A 20,235-nucleotide genomic window follows, 5' to 3' on the forward strand; every position below is an offset into this window, starting at 1 on the left:
TTGGGAAGGAGATAGAAGCGGACAGTGTGGGGTTGGGGAACGATGAGATTGGAGGCTATGGGTGGCAGGTCACCTGAGGTGATGAGGTTGTGGATGGTTTGGGAGATGATGGTTTGGTTGTCGGGGGTAGGGTCATAATCAAGGGGGCGATAGGAGAGGTGTCGGAGAGTTGGCCCCCCGGCCTCAGTGATGTAGAAGTCAGTGCACCATACTACGACTGCGCCTCCCTTGTCCAAGGGTTTTATGGAGAGGTTGGGATTGGAGCGGAGGGCTGCAGGTTCTGTGGGGGAAGAGGTTGGAAGTGGGTGAGAAGGGTGGAGAGGTTGAGGCGATTGATGTCTTAATGGCAGCTGGAGATGAAGAGGTAGGAGGCCTTGGTGTGGAGTCCAGGAGGAGGGAGTGTGTTGGAGGTGGGAGAAGGGGTCAGTAGAGGGAGGGTTAGGCTCATGGTTAAAGAAGTAAGCACGGAGGTGGAGGAAAAACTGCTCAATGTCCAAACATGACCGGTATTTGTTCGTGTGTGGGTGGAGGGGGACAAAAGTGAGCCCTTTACTGAGGACTGACTATTCATCCTCAGTAAGGTGGTGGTCTAGGGGGATGGTGAAGACTCAGCAGGGCTCGGTGCTGCTGTCTTCTCTGGAGCTGCTGGCTGCTTAGCAGAATGATTAATCGATACATGGCATCAGGTGTTTAAATACAGAAAAGGATCGAGCCTAAATCCCACTAAGGCATGGGACCTTGTACAGACCTCTCCAGGCCTTGGCAGTCCAGCCTACCAGTCTTTAAAAGATGACAATGACTAAAGATGTCCACTGACATTCATGGAAATCTTTCAATACTTTACACATTATATAAATAGTGTGAAGATATAAAAACCACCTTGAACCCTGGACTATTACCAATTATTATTCAGAAATTACTTTTTGTTCATCCAGTTGGTCTTCAAATTTGAAACAAACTGTCTAGGCCCATAGGCCTATTCAGAGATCTAACACTGCCACATGAGAATTTGACTAATTTGACTAAGCGTTTAACTACAACCCTCAACAGCATGGTCAAGACACAACTGTGCAATGGCCACTGTGGGAGTCATACAGACATACTAAAAATCAGAATACGGGCTACAATCCACTGGGAGAAATGTCTAGATTATCAAGCCCCACTACTGCTGGGGTTGTATAAAATTTTATGATCTAATCAAAGCATAAAAAGTCCCTAATTTACCTATGTGTCAGAATGAAGTTAATAGAAAATACTGATCATGGTTATACTTAACAAGAACTATTACTTATTACAAATAAGTAAATGCTGGTGGCAAGTAAACAGTTATGAACTAAAAACATTTGGTTCTACTGGTTTAAAGTCAAATTCACCTTTTAAATCCCTATACACACAGGCAGAGAGAAAGAAAGAAAGTGTGATTTCAAGGACAAAGAACAAAAATCTGGGAAGCACAGTTCAACAACATCATCTGCCGAGATTGTGAAGACGGTACTTTTATTTGCCAGTAAATCTTCAATCTCCTTTTTCCAGTCTGTTTTAACTTCTTCACAGGAGGGAACGGCACCTCGTAGACTTGTGACAATGTCCTTTAGGTACTGATCACAGCCAACAGTGGGAGAGAAAAAAAAAATCAACTGCTGTCAAACTTCAGGTATTTTTACTGCAGAGACCCAGAGCGCGCAAAAACGTGCACGTGAGATTTCTCATCACACGGTACCAAGAAGCAGTTCAGCTGCTCAGCAACCAGAGAACTGTCATCAGACCGATGACCTTTAGCATCCACAACTGGCCAAACTGCACAAAGCACTCGACTAATTTGTTGCCAGCCAATCTCACTGTGTGCACACCCACTGCTGCCATGCCAACTATAGCTTCTCCCACTGCTTTAATAAAGTGGCGCTGTAAACAGCACACATAATTTGTGGTAAAGTTGTCCTTTTGCTATGCACCGCAGCTAATCTTTTACTTATTCTGCATATTATAATTTACATTAAGAGTGGAGTTACATTCACTGCTTTGATAGAGACAAACACAAATTAAGGGAGCCTTGGTCCAAGATTTGACAGAGAGCTTTTAGCCCAAACTCATTATATGGGGCTACCAGTGTTGATTTCTGTATGTTTAAAACTTATGGGAAATTTTTGACTTAAAACATGCTTTATTTTGGAAGCCAGGGCATGTTTTTCTTTTAAAATTCAACTATGATGGTGAGAAAAAAATTCAAAATTCATCCTTAGATGAATTGGGACAGTTGAGAGTTCGCCTTCACAGATGGCCATTCTTTACCTGTGAGATCAAATAATACACACTTGCAAGATCTCCTTTGCCTTATTAAGCAGTCCTCAGGGGCCAATGATGACTTGCTTGCAGTATGGATTTATGGGTCTTGAGGTAACTAGAGAATCCAATGATAGACCCACACACTCTGCCATAGGTAGCACAGATCACGTGAGTGGATCAGAAACCTGCATTTTGGCACACTGTTTCAGTATTGGATTTCATGGGTCTGTGTGAATCTTGTATATTTTTAGTGATGCCCTTAAAGCATTTCTTCTGCATTTTTAGTAATCTCTTTACACATTTAAATTCATAGTAGAGAGCTTGTTTTGGGAGAGCTGTGTCAAACCTCGAGTCAACATGGTCTGCTCAATGCAGCTGACTATAATCTGCCGGCATGAATGTTGGCCTGAAGGAAGACATATACTAGAACAACTATCATAACAGTGGATTTGTAGGATTTTCAGAAGCATCGCTCCTGTTATTTCACTAGGGTTTTGCTGCATCCACTGTGCATTGCCCATGTCCATGATGCATAGAAGGGCAGTTAGCACTGCTGTGTTGTAGATTGTGAGCTTGGTATCAGGTCTGACACCTTTGATGTTGTCTGGTGACTTGCTATTGATCCCGATAATCAGAAGGCAGTATTTTGCAGTTGGCAGCAGGAAGAGAGAGGACTTTTATCTTCTTGATGTTGAGCCTAAGGCCCATCCTCCCTTTTGTCTCCCTGAATGCAGTGACAATGGTTTGGAGTTCGGACATTGAACTTTATCCGTAGTCTACAGCTGGATGACAAATTGGCATGATTCTAGATTGAGCGGAGAGTGTGACTTACATTCAGCAGTTTCATGTTTATCCTGTAATTAGCTCCATTCTTGTGGGGAGCTTTATGGAGCTGAGATGGAGTGTTCAAGTAGGAAAACAGGGAAAAAAAAGTGTTGGCGCAATGACACAACCTTGCTTGACCATACTTTGCACTCATTTTGGCTTGCAAGCTATCCTAATATCATTTAGCTCCACCCATCTACTGTATCCCTTAATCAGATACTTTTCAGCTGTCTCATAGGTGATGTACAGGAGTCCAACTAGAGATGAAGAGTGAAGCCATCATTTTTAGCTTACAAACTCTGCTCTCTTACAAGCAGCTATCATGCTATTTTGTTCAGTTGCATTGAAGCGAGCAAAATCAGTCTTGACTCCAGTTGGAGTCTGAAACCACTCAGCTTTAGAACAGAGTTGAAGAAAAACTTCTTCACCCAGAGTGGTGGATATATGGAATGCTCCACCACCTATTGTCTATTAATACCAGGAATGACTACTTTCAACTCTATGTCACTACTAGCGTTTATCCTCCCCCAGTTCAGAGTTATTACCTGTGAGCCTTGTCACTTAGAATCATTGAGTCACACAGCACAGAAACAGACCTTTTGGTCCAACCAGTCCAGGCCAAACATAATCCCAAAATAAACTAGTCCCACCTGCCTGCTCCTGGGCCATATCCCTCCAAATCTAGAATAAAGTGCTCCAATATCTTCCTTATCACTTTACAACAATTGCTCTCCATAAGTTCACCTCCCATATATCATAAAACAAGTTTTGATTGCCCAAGATTCACATTTCCACATTAAATCTGCGTTTTCATGTCCACTAGATTTAATATTCTCAATGTTTTCACCTGCACAAATGAAGATGGTTGTGGCTGTTGGAGGTGAGTCATCTTAGTTCCAAGGCATCTCTGCAAGAGTTCCTCAGAATAGTGTACTAGGCCCAACCATCGTCATTGCTCCCCTCCAAGACCAGAATGTGAGGGGGGAGCTCACCAATGACTTCACAATGTTCAGCACCAGTTGCAACTCCTCGCATATTGAAGCGGTCTGTATCTGAATGCAGCAATATCCAGGCTTACTAGTAAAGTGGTAAGTAACGTGCATGCCACACAAATGCCAAGCAATGACTATCTCCAACAAGAAAGATTCTAACCAACATCTCTTGACATACAACAGTATTACCTTCACTGAATCCCCCATTATCAACATCCTGGGAGCTTACTGATGATCAGAAACTGAACTGGATTCACTAGATTAAATGGGATTCAGACAGCTTGCAAATTAGATACAAAATTGGATCAATGGTACATGACAGAGGGTAATAGTGGATGGTTGTTTTCTGGATTGGAAGTCTGTGGCCTGCAGGGATTGGTGTTAGATCCACTATTATTTATCATTTATATGAACGGTTTGGATGATAATGTAGGAAACATGATAAGAAAATTTGTGGGTGACACCAAGAAGTTTTCCTAAGAGTACAACATGATCTTGATCAACTGGGCCAATGGGCTGAGGAGTAGAAAACTGAAATTAATTCAGATAAATGCAAGGTGTTACGTTTTGGTATGATGAATAAGGGAGGGCGGGGCTTATACTGTTAATGGTAGGGCCCTGGAGAGCGTTGCTGAACAGAGATAGCCGGGGTACAGATACATAGTTCATTGAAAACTGCGACAAACTTTGACAGTGTTAAAGAAGGCGTTTAGCTCACTTGCCTTGACTGCTCAGATCATTGAGTACAGGAGTTGGGATGTCATGTTGCAGTTGTACGGGATGTTGGCGAGGCCATGTTTGGAGCACTGTACAGTTCAGGGCAGTCTACTATAAAAAGGATATTATTAAATTGGAAAGGACGTAGGAAAGATTTACAGGAACGTTATCGGGTTTGGGGGGTGTGAATTATAAGAGCAGGCTGTGACTTCTTTCCCTGGAGGGGAGATTGTGGGATGGTGTTACAGAGGTCTATAAAATCATAAGGAGCACAGATAAGGTGAATAGCAAAGGACTTTTCCAGAGGGTACAGGAGTTCAAAACTAGAGAGCAAAATTTGGAAGTGAGAGGAGAAAGACCTAAAAGGGGCCAGAGGCGCAATGTTTTCATACAGAGGGTGGTTGGTATGTAGAATGAACTGCCAGACGAAGGGGAAGAAGCAGGTACAGTTACAACATTTAAAAGACAGGTCAGGGACAGGAATAGGAAGGGTTTAGACGGATAATGGGCCAAACAGCGGGCAAACGGGACTACTTTAGTTTGGAAATCTGGTCGGCATAGATGAGTTAGGCCAAAGGGTCTGTTTCCATGCAGTAAGACATTGATTTGGACTCTACACTAGGGACGGACAATAAATGCTGACCCAGCCAGCAAAACCCACAATCTATGAATGAATAATAAAATAAACTTCCGTAACTACTTCAGCTTTGCATTCCACTTCCACATTCTTCAAAGTTCAGATACTGGCTATGTCCTTCTTGCTTTCAGCGGCGGGAGTGCTGAGGACGCAAGCCAGGGCACGATCAGGAAGGTAAGCTTTATCCTTATTAAAAACTTATCCCATGCAGCAGTGGCCTTCTGGCTTACAGTGCAGGAGTGGTGAGGATGCAAGTCAGGAAAGAACTAATATATATGGGCATTGGCTAAACCTGAAACACTACGCTTGTAGTGTCTCCCACCCATCCTCCTCCTCTAACCAAAAGAAAAGACAGTGTGGAGGGTCGGTATGGTAGGGCTTTTTTTATTCTTCTGGAAATCTACAGTAGAGGGAATGGAAGCTAGGGCAGTCACATACTCCTCTTACGAGATGTGGGAGGTAGGGGTCACTGCTGGTGGCCCCTCTGACTTCACCTGCAAGAAGTGCACCCAACTCCAGCTCCTCACAGACCGAGTTGGAGAACTAGAGCTGGCGCTGGATGAACTCCGGGGCATTCAGGAGGCTGAGGGGGTGACAGACAGGAGGTGGGCATAAATACCTGGAGTACAGGACAAAGGTAACCAGGCAACTGTCAGGCGGGGGAGAAGGGGGATGCAGAAAATGCCGCTCCCTGCAATAACTCGTATACTGCGTCAGACACCATTGTGGGGGGGAGGTGTGTGCGTGCAGGTGAGTGCATGGGGGGGGGGGGGGGAGTGCGCGCGTAGGTGAGTGCGCGCGCGTGCGTGTGTGTAGGTGAATGCACATGCGTGCGGGCGTGTGTGTGTAGGTGAGGGTGTGTGCGTGTGTAGGTGAGGGCGCGCGCACGCAGGTGAGAGTGCACGTGCATGCGCGCGCGCAGCTGAGAGTGCACGTGCGTGCACATGTATAGGTGAAAGTGCGTGTGCGTGCACATGTGTAGGCGAAAGCGTGCGTGCACGTGTGTGTAGGTGAATGCACGCGTGCGCGCGCGTAGGTGAGTGCGCGCGTGTGTAGACGAATGCGCATGTACACGTAGGTGAGTGCGCGCGCGGGTGAGTGCGCGCGCGAGTGCGTGCACGGGTGAGTGCGCGCGCGTGCGCGGGTGAGTGCGCGTGTGTGTGTGTACATGCATGTAAGTGAGTGCACGTGCGTGTGTGTGCGCATGGGTGAGCGCGCATGAGCGCGCGCGCAGGTGAGTCGTGTGTGCGACGGTGAGTGCGCGCGCGTGTGTGTAGGCGAGTGCGCACGCGTGTGTGTCGTGTAAGTGAGTGTGCGTGTGCGTGTGTGTAGGTGAGAGCACGTGCGTGCGTGTGTAGGTGAGAGCACGTGCGTGCGTGTGTAGGTGAGAGCACGTGCGTGCGTGTGTAGGTGAGAGCACGTGCGTGCGTGTGTAGGTGAGAGCACGTGCGTGCGTGTGTAGGTGAGTGCGCGTGCGTGCGTGTGTAGGTGAGTGCGCGTGCGTGCGTGTGTAGGTGAGTGCGCGTGTGTGCGCATGTAGGTGAGTGCACGTGTGTGTGCGCGCGTGCATGTCTGTGTATAGGTGAATGCATGTGCGTGTGTGTATGTAGGCGAGTGCGTGTGTGTATGTAGGCGAGTGCGCGCGTGTGCATGCGCATATGTCTGCATATGCGTACGTGAGTGCACGCGCGTGTGTGTGTAGGTGACTGCGCGCACGTGTGTAGGTGACTGCGCGCACGTATGTAGGTGAGTGCGCGCACGTGTGTGTGTGCATGCATGTAAGTGAGTGCACGTGCGTGTGTGTGTGTAGGTGAGCGCGCGCGTGCGTGTCTAGGTGAGTGCGCGCGTGCGTGCAGGTGAGTCGTGTGCGCGTCGGTGAGTGCACGCGCGTGCATGTGTGTAGTTGAGTACGTGTGCCTGTGTGTGTGTAGGTGAGTGCGTGTGCCTGTGTGTGTGTGTGTGCGCGCGCGCGCATGTAGGTGAGTGCACATGCGTGTGTGTGTGTAGGTCAGTGCGCGTGTGTGTGTAGGTGAGGGCGCGTGCATGCGTGTGTGTAGGTCAGTGCACGTGCGTGCACACGCATTGGTGAGTGCGTGCGCGTGTGTTTGTGTAGGTCAGTGCGCGTGTGTTTGTGTAGGTGAGTGCGCGTGTGTTTGTGTGTGTGTGTGCCCGCATGTGTGTGTGTGTAAGAGACGCCCTAACAGGGAGGGCCATAAGCGGACAGGTCTCTGGCACTGAGTCTTGCCTTGTGGCACAGTAAGGGAGGAGAAGAATACAAGAACAATTGCAATGGGGGATTCAATTGTAAGAGGCACAGACAGGCGGTTTGGTGGACGTGAACGAGATGAATGGTTGGTGTGTTGCTTCCCGGGTGCCAAGGTCCGTGACGTCCCGGGTCGTGGCTTCAAGATCCTTAAGGGAGAGGGTGAGCAACCAACAGTCATGGTACACATCGATACCAATGACGTAGGTAGAAAAAGGACTGAGAATGTGAAAAACGAGCAGAGGGATTTAGGTTGGAAGGTGAAGCCCAGGGCAAACAGGGTAGTTATCTTTGGACTACTACCAGTGCCAAGTGACAACGAGGTAAGAAATAGGGAGAGTGTGCAGCTAAACACATGGCTACAGGGTTGGTGTAGGAGGGCGAGTTTCCATTATGTGGATAATTGGAGCATAATTGGGAAAGGTGGGACCTGGACAGTAAGGATGGTTTGCACCTGAACCAGAATGGCACAAATATCCTGGGAGGGAGGTTTGCCCGAGATATACGGGATGGTTTAAACTCAATTGGCAGGGGTTGGGGAACAGGATTTGTAATTCAGAGGAGGAGGTATTCAGCCTTCCAACAAACACAGCACGGATTGAGGTTGTTAATAAAGAAATATGGTCGATGGAGCGTAATTCTGGACACAGGGATGGTTTGAAGGGAATATATTTCAATGCTAGAAGTATCAGAAATAAGGTGGATGAACTTAGAGCATGGGCCAGTGCTTGGAACAATGATGTTGTGGCCTTTACAGAAACTTGGGTAACTCAGGGGCAGGAATAGATGTTGCAAGTTACAGGATTTAGATGCTTTAAAAGAAATAGGGAGGGTGGTAAAAGAAGAAAGGGAGTGGCATTGCTAGTCAGGACTAATGTAGCAGCTACTGAAAGGCAGTTCAAGAATGATATGTCTACAGAGTGAGTTTGGGTGGAGGTCAGGAACAAGAAAGTTTGTTGGGTTTGGTTGAGTTCTTTTTTAAAAACAGACCCCCTAATAGTTGCAGACGAGTGGAAGAGTGGATTGGGAGGCGGATACTGGAAAGGTGCAGAAGTCGCAGGGTTGTAGTCATGGGTGATTTCAACTTTACAAATATTGATTGGAAACTTTTTAGTTGTAATAGTTTAGATGGAGCGGATTTTGTCCAGTGCACTCAGAAAAGATTTCTGACACAGTATGTAGATAGACCAATACGGGGAGAGGCCACTTTGGATTTGGTGCTTGGCAATGAACCGGGTGAAGTGTTAGACCTGTTGGTAGGATAGCATTTTGGCGGTAGCAATCATAACTCTGTTACTTTTACAATAGTCATGGAAAAGGGTAGGTACATACAGCAGGGTAAGGTTTATAATTGGGGGACAAGTAATTATAACTGTTAGGCAAGAACTGGGTAACATAAAATTGGAACAAATACTGTCAGGGAAGAGCACGATTGAAATGTGGAGATTGTTTAAGGAATGCATACTGTGTACGCTCAATATGTTTGTCCCTAGCAGGCAGGGAAGATGCGGTCAAGTGAGGGAGCCTTGGTTCTCAAGAGAGGTTGAACGACTGCTTAAGAGGAAGAAGGATGTTTATATAAGGTTGAGGAAACAAGGATTGGAAAAGACTCTAGAGGGATACAAGATAATAAAATGTGAGACTGGATGAACACAGCAGGCCCAGCAGCATCTCAGGAGCACAAAAGCTGACGTTTCGGGTCTCGACCCTTCATCAGAGAGCTCTCTGATGATCTCTGAAGAAGGGTCCAGGCCCGAAACGTCAGCTTTTGTGCTCCTGAGATGCTGCTGGGCCTGCTGTGTTCATCCAGCCTCACATTTTATTATCTTGGATTCTTCAACATCTGCAGTTCCCATTATCACTAGAGGGATACAAGTTAGCCAGGAAGGATCTGAAGAAAGGGCGTAGGGCAGCTATAAGGTGGCATGAGAAAACCTTGGCAGACAGGATCAAGGCAAACTCCAAGGATTTTTACATGTACATGAGGAATAAGCGAATGACCAGAGAAAGGGTAGGGCCGATCAAGGATTGTAAAGGGACTTTGTGCAGGCAGCGTAAAGAGATAGGAGAGGTCCTTAATGAATACTTTTCTTCAGTATTCACAACTGAGAGGGACCTAGTTGTACAGTAGGATAGTGAGAAACTGGCTGGTAGGCTAGACGAGGTCGATGTTAATCAGGAAGATGTACCAGGAATTTTGAGGAACTTGAAGACAGATAAGTCCCCCAGGCCTGATGGGATTTATCCAAGGATGCTATGCGAAGCAAGGCTAGAGATTGCAGGGCCTTTGGCGATGATCCCTTCATCCTCACTGTCCACTGGTATAGTGCCCAAAGATTGGACAGAGACAAACGTTATTCCCTTGTTCAAAGAAAGGGAATAGGGATAACCCCGGAAATTACAGGTCAGTTAGTCTTACGTCAGTGGTGGGCAAATTATTGGAAAGGGCTCTGAGATGTGGGATTTATGATCATTCGGATAGGCACAGTTTGATTCGTGATAGTCAGCACGGATTTGTGAGGGGCAGATCAGGCCTCACAGACCTTACTGAATTCTTTGAAGAGGTGGCCAAACACATGGATAAAGGTAAAGCAGTCAATGTGGTATACATGGATTTAAGTAAGGCGTTTGATAAGGTTCCTCATGGTAGGCTCATGCAGAAAGTAAAGAGGCACAGGATAGGGGGAAATGTGGCAGACTGGATTCAGAATTGGCTGACCCTTAGGAGGCAAAGGGTGGTAGTGGATGGAAAATATTCAGCGTGCTACTCAGTAACACAAGGATCTGTTCTGGGTCCTCTTCTAATTGTGATTTTTGTAAATGATTTGGGTGTAGGAGTGGAAGGGTGGATTAGTAAGTTCGCGAATGATACGAAGGTGGATCGCGTTGTGGACAGTGCGGAGAGCTGTTCCAAGTTACGAAGGGACACTGATAGGATGCCAAGCTGGACTGAGAAATTGCAGATGGAGTTTAACCCTAAAAGTGAGAGGCGATTCATTTTGGAAGGACAAACTTGAAAGCAGAATACAGGGCTAATGAAAAGATTCTTGGTATTGTGGCAAAGCAGAAGGGTCTTGGGGTTCATGTCCACAGTAGCCTGAAAGCTGCCACCCATGTGAATAGAGTTGTTAAGAAGGCGTATGGTGTGTTAGGCTTTCATTAATAGAGGGATTGGGTTCAAGAGCCATGAATTTACGCTCCAGCTTTACAAAACCCTGGTTCGGCCACATCTAGCGTATTGTGTCAAGTTCTGGTCGCCTCATTACAGGAAAGATGTGGAAGCATTGCAAAAGGTAAGGAGATTTACCAGGATGTTGCATGGAATGGAGGGAAGGTCTTATGAAAAAAGGTTGAGACAGCTAGGGCTTTTCTCTTTAGAATGATGAAGGATGGGGGTTGACTTGATAGAGGTGTACAAAATGATCAGAGGTATGGATACAGCAGAGAGTCAGACCCTTCTTCCTAGGGTGGAGGTAGCTATTATGAGGGGACATAGTTTTAAAGTGAGTGAAGGTAAATATAGGGGAGACTTGAGAGGTGGAATGTAGGGGCGGAGGTTAGATAGGCCTTAGGTGAAGAGTAAAAGTTAAAGGCAGAACATCGTGGGCCTGTACTGTGCAGTACTGTTCTATGTTCTTCTCACTCTCTGGCCTACACATTAGTGGCACAACTTTAATCTGTCTCAGCCCTCTGGATTTCACTTTACAACGTGGAGAGTTTATCAAGAAAAACAGTTATTGAAATTCATCCTTCCAGATAAGCTTTATGTCATCACCCCTACTCCTCCCACTGCTTCTCACATTTCATGACATTACACCTATTTTTTTTTCCATTTGCACTGTAAAATACTTCAGGATATTTTCTGCTCGAAAGAGATTATAAAATAAAACTATTATTTAACCCTGGCAGCATTCCTGCTGAGCCCAAGCTGGTGCATACACCCAATCTCTTCAGCAGTAGTCAAAGGTCAACAAGAAATTGGAATTAGGTTTTCCCTTTTCATCTCAAAATCGCCTAATTAGCATTGTTCAAGCAATATAGTTCAGCACGATAAACATCTATTCATGGAGACTTCTTGGCAATTTCCAAATAACTGATTCAACTAAGAAGTAGGGAATTTGTTTCCTTCGAATAAAGATGTTTTATTATCCACTATGTTGCATTATTAGCTACATATGTTATTATTTCAAATGAAATATTGAAAAGAATGGAATTAAAAAGATCTTTTGCATACCCAATCCTTTCTTCGACTGTGTGTAGTGAAGTCATAAACAGGAACCTTCACGCTTTTCCCTTTCTTCAGCTTCCTCAATGTATGTATAATTAGGTCAAAATCAAAGGCATCAGGATGGTCAAAGTTATATTCACTTCTGGCAGCTAGTTCTTGTTCTTCTTTGTCTAAGACCTGGTGTGGAAACAACAAAGTTCAGCCATTGCCATACCCACGACTTATGAAATAAGAAAATCACACAGTCTCAGAGCTCATTTACAGTCTGATAAAGTACAAGCAAAGGGGAGATCAAGGAATAATATAATGTTTGTTAAAAGTCACAACGTCCATTTCAGACAAAGGACACGCAATAGATACTATATTTTGTAGACTAGCAAAGTTCCATACTACATAATGGAAAGGTGCTGAGTCATGAATAAAGCAGTGAATGACAGCAGTCTCATGTACAAAAATTAATTAAACAGAAACACTGCATTGTTATAAGGGTTAACCTTCCAAGCTAGAAAGTACTTTGATGATCACCATGGCCCCCGGAATCTCTTTTAATTGTGAATTCTACAACTCAAAATGTTTAAAATGGATCAAAACAAACAACAAAGAAAATTACAGCACAGGAACAGGCCCTTCAGCCCGCACTGACATGTTGCCCATCACAACTCTAACCCCCTACTCTTCCAGGAACCCCATCCCTCTGTTCCCATCCTATTCATGTATTTGTCAAGGTACCCTTTAAAAGTCACTATCGTATCTGCTTCCACTATCTCCCCCGGCAGCGAATTCCAAGCACCCAACACCCTCTGTGTAAAAAAACTTGCCTTAAACCTATGCCCCCTAGTAACTGACTCTTGCACCCTAGGAAAAAGCTTGACTGTTCATGCTGTCCATGCCCTTCATAATCTTGTAGACCTCTATCAGGATGTCCCTCAACCTTCGTCATTCCAGTGAGAACAACCCAAGTTTGTCCAATCGCTCCTCTTGGTTAGTACCCTCCATGCCAAGCAAAATCCTGGTAAATCTGTTCTGTATTCTCTCCAAAGCCACCACATTCTTCTGGTAGTGTGGCAACCAGAAATGAACACAATATTCCCAAGTGCAGCCAAACTAAGGTACCATAAAGCTGCAAAATTATCTGCCAATTTTTAACCTCAGTGCCCTGGCCAATGAGGCCGAGCATGCTGTATGCCTTGTTGACAATCTTCTCCACCTGCATTGCCACTTTCAGAGACCTGTATAGCTGTACACCCAGATCCCTCTGCCTATCAGTACTTATAAGCGTTCTGCCATTTACTGTATGTTTTCCATCTGGATTAGACCTTCCAAAATGCATTACATCACATTTTAATGGATTAAACTCCATCTGCCATCTCTGCATAAGTCACCAACCGATCTGTGTCCAGCTGTATCCCTTGACGGTCCTCGTCACTATCAACAATTCCACCAATCTTGGTGACATTCCCAAACTTACTCATCAACCATTTACATTTTCCTCTGAATCATTTATATTACAAATAGCAAACGTCCCAACACTGATCCCTGAGGAACACCACTAGTCACAGCCTTCCATTCAGAAATGCACCCTTCCACTGCTGCCCTCTGTCTATGACTGAAACAGTTTTTTTATCCATTCTGCAAGCTCACCTCTGACCCCATGCAACTCCACTTTCTGTATCAGCCTGCCATGAGGGACCTTGTCAAAGGCCTTACTGAAGTTCATGTAGACAATATCCACCGCTCGACCCCCATTGATCAGCTTCGCCACTTCCTCAAAAACCTCAACCAAGTTAGTGAGACATGACCTCCCCTTCACAAAACCATGTTGCCTCTCACTAATACGCCCACTTGTTTCCAAGTGGGAATAAATCCTGTCTCAGAGAATCCTCTCCAATAATTTCCCTACCACTGATGTAAGGCTCACCGGCCTATAATTACTTGGATTATCCTTGCCACACTTCTTAAACAAAGGAGCAACACTGGCTATTCTCCAATCCTCTGGGACCACCCCTGTAGCCAGTGAGGGTACAAAGATTTCTCTCAAGGCCCCAGCAAATTCCTCCCTTGCCTCTGTCAGTATTCTGGCATACATCCCATCAGGCTCTGGAATCTTGTCTACCTTAATGTTTTCAAGACACCCCCCACCACCCCAATCCCCATACCTCCTCTCTTTTTGATCTCAGCCTGACCCAAACTGTCTACACACCCTTCCCCAGACTCCCTATCCACCAAGACCTTCTTTATGGTGAATATTGACACAAAGTACTCATTTAAATACCTTGCCCATTTCCTCTGGGCTCACATAGAGAGGTGACCTGATCGAGGTGTACAAGGTAATGAGAGGCATGGACAGAATCAATAGCCAGAGGCTTTTCCCCAGAGGTCATAGTTTTAAGGTGTTAGGAGGAAGGTATAGAGGAGACGTCACAGGGAGGTTCTTCACCCAGAGAGTTGTGAGCGCATGGAATACTTTGCCAGTGGTAGTCGTGGAAGCAAAGTCATTAGTGACATTTAAGCAACTGCTGGACATGCACATGGACAGCAGTGAATTGAGGGGAATGTAGGTTAGGTTATTTTATTTTTGGATTAGGATTACTCCACGGCACAACATCGTGGGCCGAAGGGCCTGTACTTTTCTATGTTCTATATAAATTTTCTTCCCTGTCCTGGAGTGGACCAACCCTCTCCCTGGTTATGCATGTGGTGCGTGTGGGAAATATATATATAAATAGATCATTAAGCACTCAAATCATACAGTATAAGCAGAGAAAATAGTAAACAAAGTGATTGGACTGAGAAGGACTTGAATAGTTTAGAAAACTGTGCCAAAAAAAATGACAGTTGTGGAGAGAGAAAAAAATTTAAATAAAAAACAATCCATCATATTATATTCATACCAGTCTACAAAACAGGTATCAGCAAAAAGCATTGCAGAAACATAAAACGGAAACCATTGCACCAGTGAACAGGTTTGGTGGAAAGAGCAAAGCAGATAACAGGCTACATTAGCAGGAAGGTAGAAAAAGTCAAAAAAAAGATAATAGTGTTACTTTGTCTAACTTTGTTCCAATCTAGAACGAAGGATGGATGAGCGTGCCAGGAATATCGAATGTACCTATGCATAAAGTTGAGTTTTTAAGATTAGATTCTTTCTGGCCACTGTCAGTGTATTTGAAGCTAGAGTCCATTCAACAATGTAAGCTGCAATGTAACATGTATGCCTTAAAGTCTTTTTGAGCTGTGCATCCTTTGCTTGCTGTGATCTGCCTGTACCATTCATAAACAAAGCTTTTCACAGTATTTCGGTACACGTGACAATAATATCAAAACATTTTTAATGAAGAGGTCGGGGTCAATTTTTAACGAGTCTTAGTTTTGAGAGGTTGAAATCCACACTTTCCCATGATCTACTATCATAATGTTTCCAGTTCAGAGACTGTTCCTGCCAATTTTCATCCAAAGCCAACATAAAAAGGAACAGGGGACACATCAGTGAGGTGGTAGTCTTGACAGCATGTGCTTACTTGTACTAACACCAGGCTGACACCTGACATGAAATATTTTATGCAGTGTTTCTACTTTGAGCCAGGATGCCAGGTTCAATTCCCACCTGCTCCAGAGGTGGCAGCAAGTGGGTGGTAAGTACAAGTAACTTGGATTTTTATTGATTAAAAGCAGAGATTGAATTTCAAGGAAGATCAACGATTATTCAAGTATATATGGTAGAGGCCCATCAAGTGATAACTGGTCACAGGAATCTAAATGAAAGGATGCTTAGGGAGACAGTCTCAGTGCTGAAGAACCAATGAGATGATCAAATACAAAGCTAGAAAATAACAAATTTGTATCAGCCAAAATCTTAAAATTGATGACAGTTTCAAAGACAAGGACAATTTACAAATTAAGGCTAGTGAATTTAGATACATACCTCGTGCAAAAGATGAGAAAATACCAGGTTTTGCTAGTGACAAAAGTCATGTTAAGAAACAACTTACATTTTTGGGAAGGCAAAGAATTGATGTGGGTAGAACTCACATTAAGAACAACCAAAAAGGGGTAGGTTTATTGGGTATCCATTTTTAAACAGTAATATAACTGTGTAATTAAATTAACAAAGTAGTATCAAATAACAGTTATAACAGTCCTTGCTAAATATCCACAACAAATATACCTTATTTAGGGAACTTCTTGTGAACAAACCCAAGCCTACAATTACCACCAATCTATATTCTCCTCGCTTACCCACCTACCTTCCCCTAAAAAATCTCTCCAATCTCTGTATGGAAGAAACAATGCAAAATATATAGTAACTTTTAAAAACATAGAAAATAGCTACAGGAATAGGCCATTATGCCCCACCATTCAATACGATCTTGACCGATCATGAAATCTCAGTATCCCATTTCCACCCTCTCCCTATACCCCATGATTCCTTTAGCCACAAGGGCTACATCCAGCTCTCTCTCACATATACCTAATGAACTGACCCCAGCAGCTTCCTGCGAGACAGAATTCCATAGGTTCACAACGCTGAGTGAAGAAATTATAGAAAAGTACAGCACAGTACAGGCCTTTCGGCCCACAATGTTGTGCCGTGGAATAATCCTAATCCAAAAATAAAATAACCTAACCCACATTCCCCTCAATTCTCTGCTGTCCATGTGCATGTCCAGCATTCTTCCTCTCTCAGTCCTCAATGGCTTAAACCCTTATTCTGAGGCTGTGACCTCTTGTTCTGGACCTTCCTAATATTGGGAACATATTTCCCACAATTAGCCAGTTCAGTCCCATCAGGATTTTAATTGTTTCTAGGAGATCCCCCAACAGTCTTCTAAGTTCCAGTGAATACAAACCTAGTCAATCCAGCGTTTTCTCATATGTCAGTCCTGTCATCCTCGAAATCAGTCTGATGAATCCTTCGCTGGACTCCTTCTATCACAAGAAACGTCAGCCTATATTTTTCTAGATCACTTCAAAGTACTACAAGTTTTGAAGAAGCACTAATGTGTCCGTTTTTGCATTAAAAAAACATAGGCTTTTTTAAAAAAACAATTTTCTTTTCAGTAGGTACACAGGTCAGGAGTAGCCCCATTCAGCCCATTAAGCCATTTGACATAGAATCCCTACAGTGTGGAAGCAGGCCAATAACAGCTACCCGATAAAATTGCCCCTTTTTGGCTCTTCTTAATGTGGGCTCTTCCAGCATCAATTCTCTTATCTTCCCAAAAATGTAAGCTGCCTCTTAAAATGGTTTCTATCTCTAGCAAAACCTGGTGTTTTCTCAACAACACGGACTTTCCAAAGAGCGATCCACGCCCCCACCCTATCCCTCTAATCCGGCATTTTCCAAGGGTAATCCACCCAGCCTGCACACTTATGCCTGATCATCTACCTCAATACCATATATCCATACTAGCCCCAACTCTTTTAATGTTGTTACGAACTAGAAATCTGTCAAGCTCTGTTTTGAAGTTACTTAATGAGTGAACTTCCACAGTCCTCTGGAGTACAGAATTCCAAAGGTTCACCATCCTCTTCAGTGAAGAGATTGCTCCTCATCTGTCTTAAACAGTTTGATTTTTGTTCTGATTCTGTTCTCTAGGCCCTACATCAGGGGAAACAAAAAAATCTGTTCTACAATTTTGAGACATATAAGATAATCAGAGGGTTAGATAGGGTGGATAGGGAGAGCCTTTTTCCTAGGATGGTGACGGCGAGGACAAGGGGGCATAGCTTTAAATTGAGGGGTGAAAGATATAGGACAGATGGCAGAGGTAGTTTCTTTACTCAGAGAGTAGTAAGGGAATGGAACGCTTTGCCTGCAATGGTAGTAGATTCGCCAACTTTAGGTACATTTAAGTCGTCATTGGACAAGCATATGGACGTACATGGAATAGTGTAGGTTAGATGCGCTTGAGATCAGTATGACAGGTCGGCACAACATCGAGGGCCGAAGGGCCTGTACTGTGCTGTAATGTTCTATGTAAAGGGTCATCAAGACATACAGCATGGAAATAGACCCTTCAGTCCAACTAGTCCATGCTGACCATGTTCCCAAACTAAATTAGTCCCACCTATCTGCATTTGGTCCATATCATTCCAAACCTTTCCTACTCATGAACTCATCTAAATGTCTTTTACCCATTGCACTTGTACCTGTATCCATCACTTCCTCTAGCACAAATATAATCAGTATATCCTTCAAGAATTTTGTAAGTTTCTATGAGATAACCTCGAACTCTTCTACATCCCATAGAATAAAGGCCCAGTCTCGTCAGCTGTTTTCCAAGAAGAAACGCAGGGCCAAGGGCTTGATCCTGTGTAGTACTGTTCTGTGAAAGCCAGTGCAGTTTCTGACCAAACAGTGGAACTACAGATAACAAAGTGTGGAGCTGGATGAACACAGCAGGCCAAGCAGCATCTCAGGAGCACAAAAGCTGATGTTTCGGGCCTAGACCCTTCATCTAATTTACAAAATGCCGCTTACAGCACAATCTCAGGCACAACGGTACTTAGGTAAAAATGCTGAAGTACAAATTCCCAGGAAAACTCAGAGATTATAAAGACCAGCATTAGATCATGGAAATAAATAAGAAAAATAAAGAAATAAAAAGTTTGGAACAAAAGAACCCCAACAGTCAGCAGAAGATTAAGGAGCAAATTTGTAAAAGAGATCTCAATTATCTCTAAAAATAATAAGGTGGTTATGGTAGAGGATTTTAATTTTCCAAACATGGACTGGAGCTGCTATAGTGTTAAGAGTGTGAAATAAGAGGAACTTGTTAGGTGTATACAAGAAAATTTTCTTATTCAGTACATGAAGGTGTAGAGAAGGAGCAAAACCTGATCTTCTCTTGAGAAATAAGGCAGGGCAAGTAATTGAGGCCTCAGTTGGGGAGCACTTTGGGGCCAGTGATCATAATTCTATTAGTTTTAAAATAGTGATGGAAATGGCCAGACTGGATCTACATGCTAGAGCTCAATGTTGGAGGAAGGCCAATTTTGAGTATTAGGCAAGAACTTTGAAAAGTTGATTGGGGACAGATGTTCACAGGTAAAGGGATAGATGGAAAGTGGGATGCTTTCAAAAAATGAAATAATGAAGTCAAGAGACAGCATGTTCCTTTTAGGCTTAAAGGGCAAAGCTGGTAGATGTAGGGGATACTGGATGATGAGCAAAATTGAGACTGTGATCAGGAAAAGTAAGGAAGCATACATTGGGTATAGACATCAGGGATCAAGTGAATCCCTGGAAACAGTATAAGGTCAATAGGTGTATACTTAAAAGGGAAATCAGGAGGGAAAAGAGGGGACTTAAGATTGCTTTGGCAAATAGGGTTATGGAGAGTCCAAAGAGATTCTACAAATATATTGACAAAACAGTATCTAGGGAAAAAACATGCCCCTCAAAGATTAGCAAGACCACGTGTGCTTAGAACCACAGGTGATGAGATATGAAAAGAGTATTTTGCATCAGTGTTTACTGTGGGGGAAACAAAACAGTGATTTCTTGAAAAACATCTGTATTACAGAGGAAGAGGTGCTGGATGCCTTAATAGACATAAAAGGTGGATTTTGGACCATCTAGGACCTGATCATGTGTACCCTAGAACTTTGTGGGAAGCCAGAGAAATAATTGCTGGGCCCCTTGCTGAGATATTTGTATCATTGATAGCCATGGGTGAGGTGCTGGAAGACTGAAGGTTGGCGAACGTGGTGCCATTATTTAGGAAAGGTGGTTAGGAAAAGCCAGGAACCATAGACCAGCGAGCCTGACATCAATGGTGGGCATGTTGTTGGAGGGGATTCCGAGGAACAGCATTTACATATATTTGGAAAGGCAAGGACTGATTTAGAATGGTCAACATAGCTTTGTGCATGGGAAATCATGTCTCACTAACCAGATTGAGTTTTTTGAAGAACTGACGAGGAGGATTAATGAAGGCAAAGTGATGGACATAAAGTCCATGTAGACAAAGTCTTTGCCAAGATTCCACATGATAGTCTGGTGAACAAGGATAAATCACATGGATATCAAAGAGAGCTAAAGGATACATAACTGGTTTGAAGATAGGAGACAGAGAATGGTGGTGGCGGGTTGCTTTTTGGACTGCAAGTCTTTGACCAGTAGTGGGCTGCAACGATCGGTGCAAGGACCAGTGCTTTTTGTTGTTTATCTAATTGATCTGGACGTGAATATAGAACGTTTGCTTAGCAAGTTTGCAGATGACACAAAAATTGGCGGTGTCAAGGACAGTGAAGGTTACCTCGGGATACAATGGGACCTTGATCAGAC

The 20,235-nt window shown here is 44.1% G+C and overlaps 1 protein-coding gene across 4 annotated transcripts in view; it reads right to left on the bottom strand.

The window, feature by feature from the left end:
- Window positions 1–20,235, bottom strand: part of si:ch211-243j20.2 (uridine-cytidine kinase-like 1) — a 276,943-nt gene that overhangs the window by 243,255 nt on the left and 13,453 nt on the right. For all 4 annotated transcript variants that reach the window (XM_059645474.1, XM_059645475.1, XM_059645472.1 and 1 more), the window contains exon 4: window positions 11,952–12,122. In XM_059645474.1, the coding sequence (XP_059501457.1) occupies window positions 11,952–12,122 (171 nt within the window). The remainder of the gene's footprint in view (window positions 1–11,951; window positions 12,123–20,235) is intronic.

This window comes from Stegostoma tigrinum, chromosome 4 (genome assembly GCF_030684315.1).
Source record: "Stegostoma tigrinum isolate sSteTig4 chromosome 4, sSteTig4.hap1, whole genome shotgun sequence".
Classification (NCBI taxonomy): Eukaryota; Metazoa; Chordata; class Chondrichthyes; order Orectolobiformes; family Stegostomatidae; genus Stegostoma; species Stegostoma tigrinum.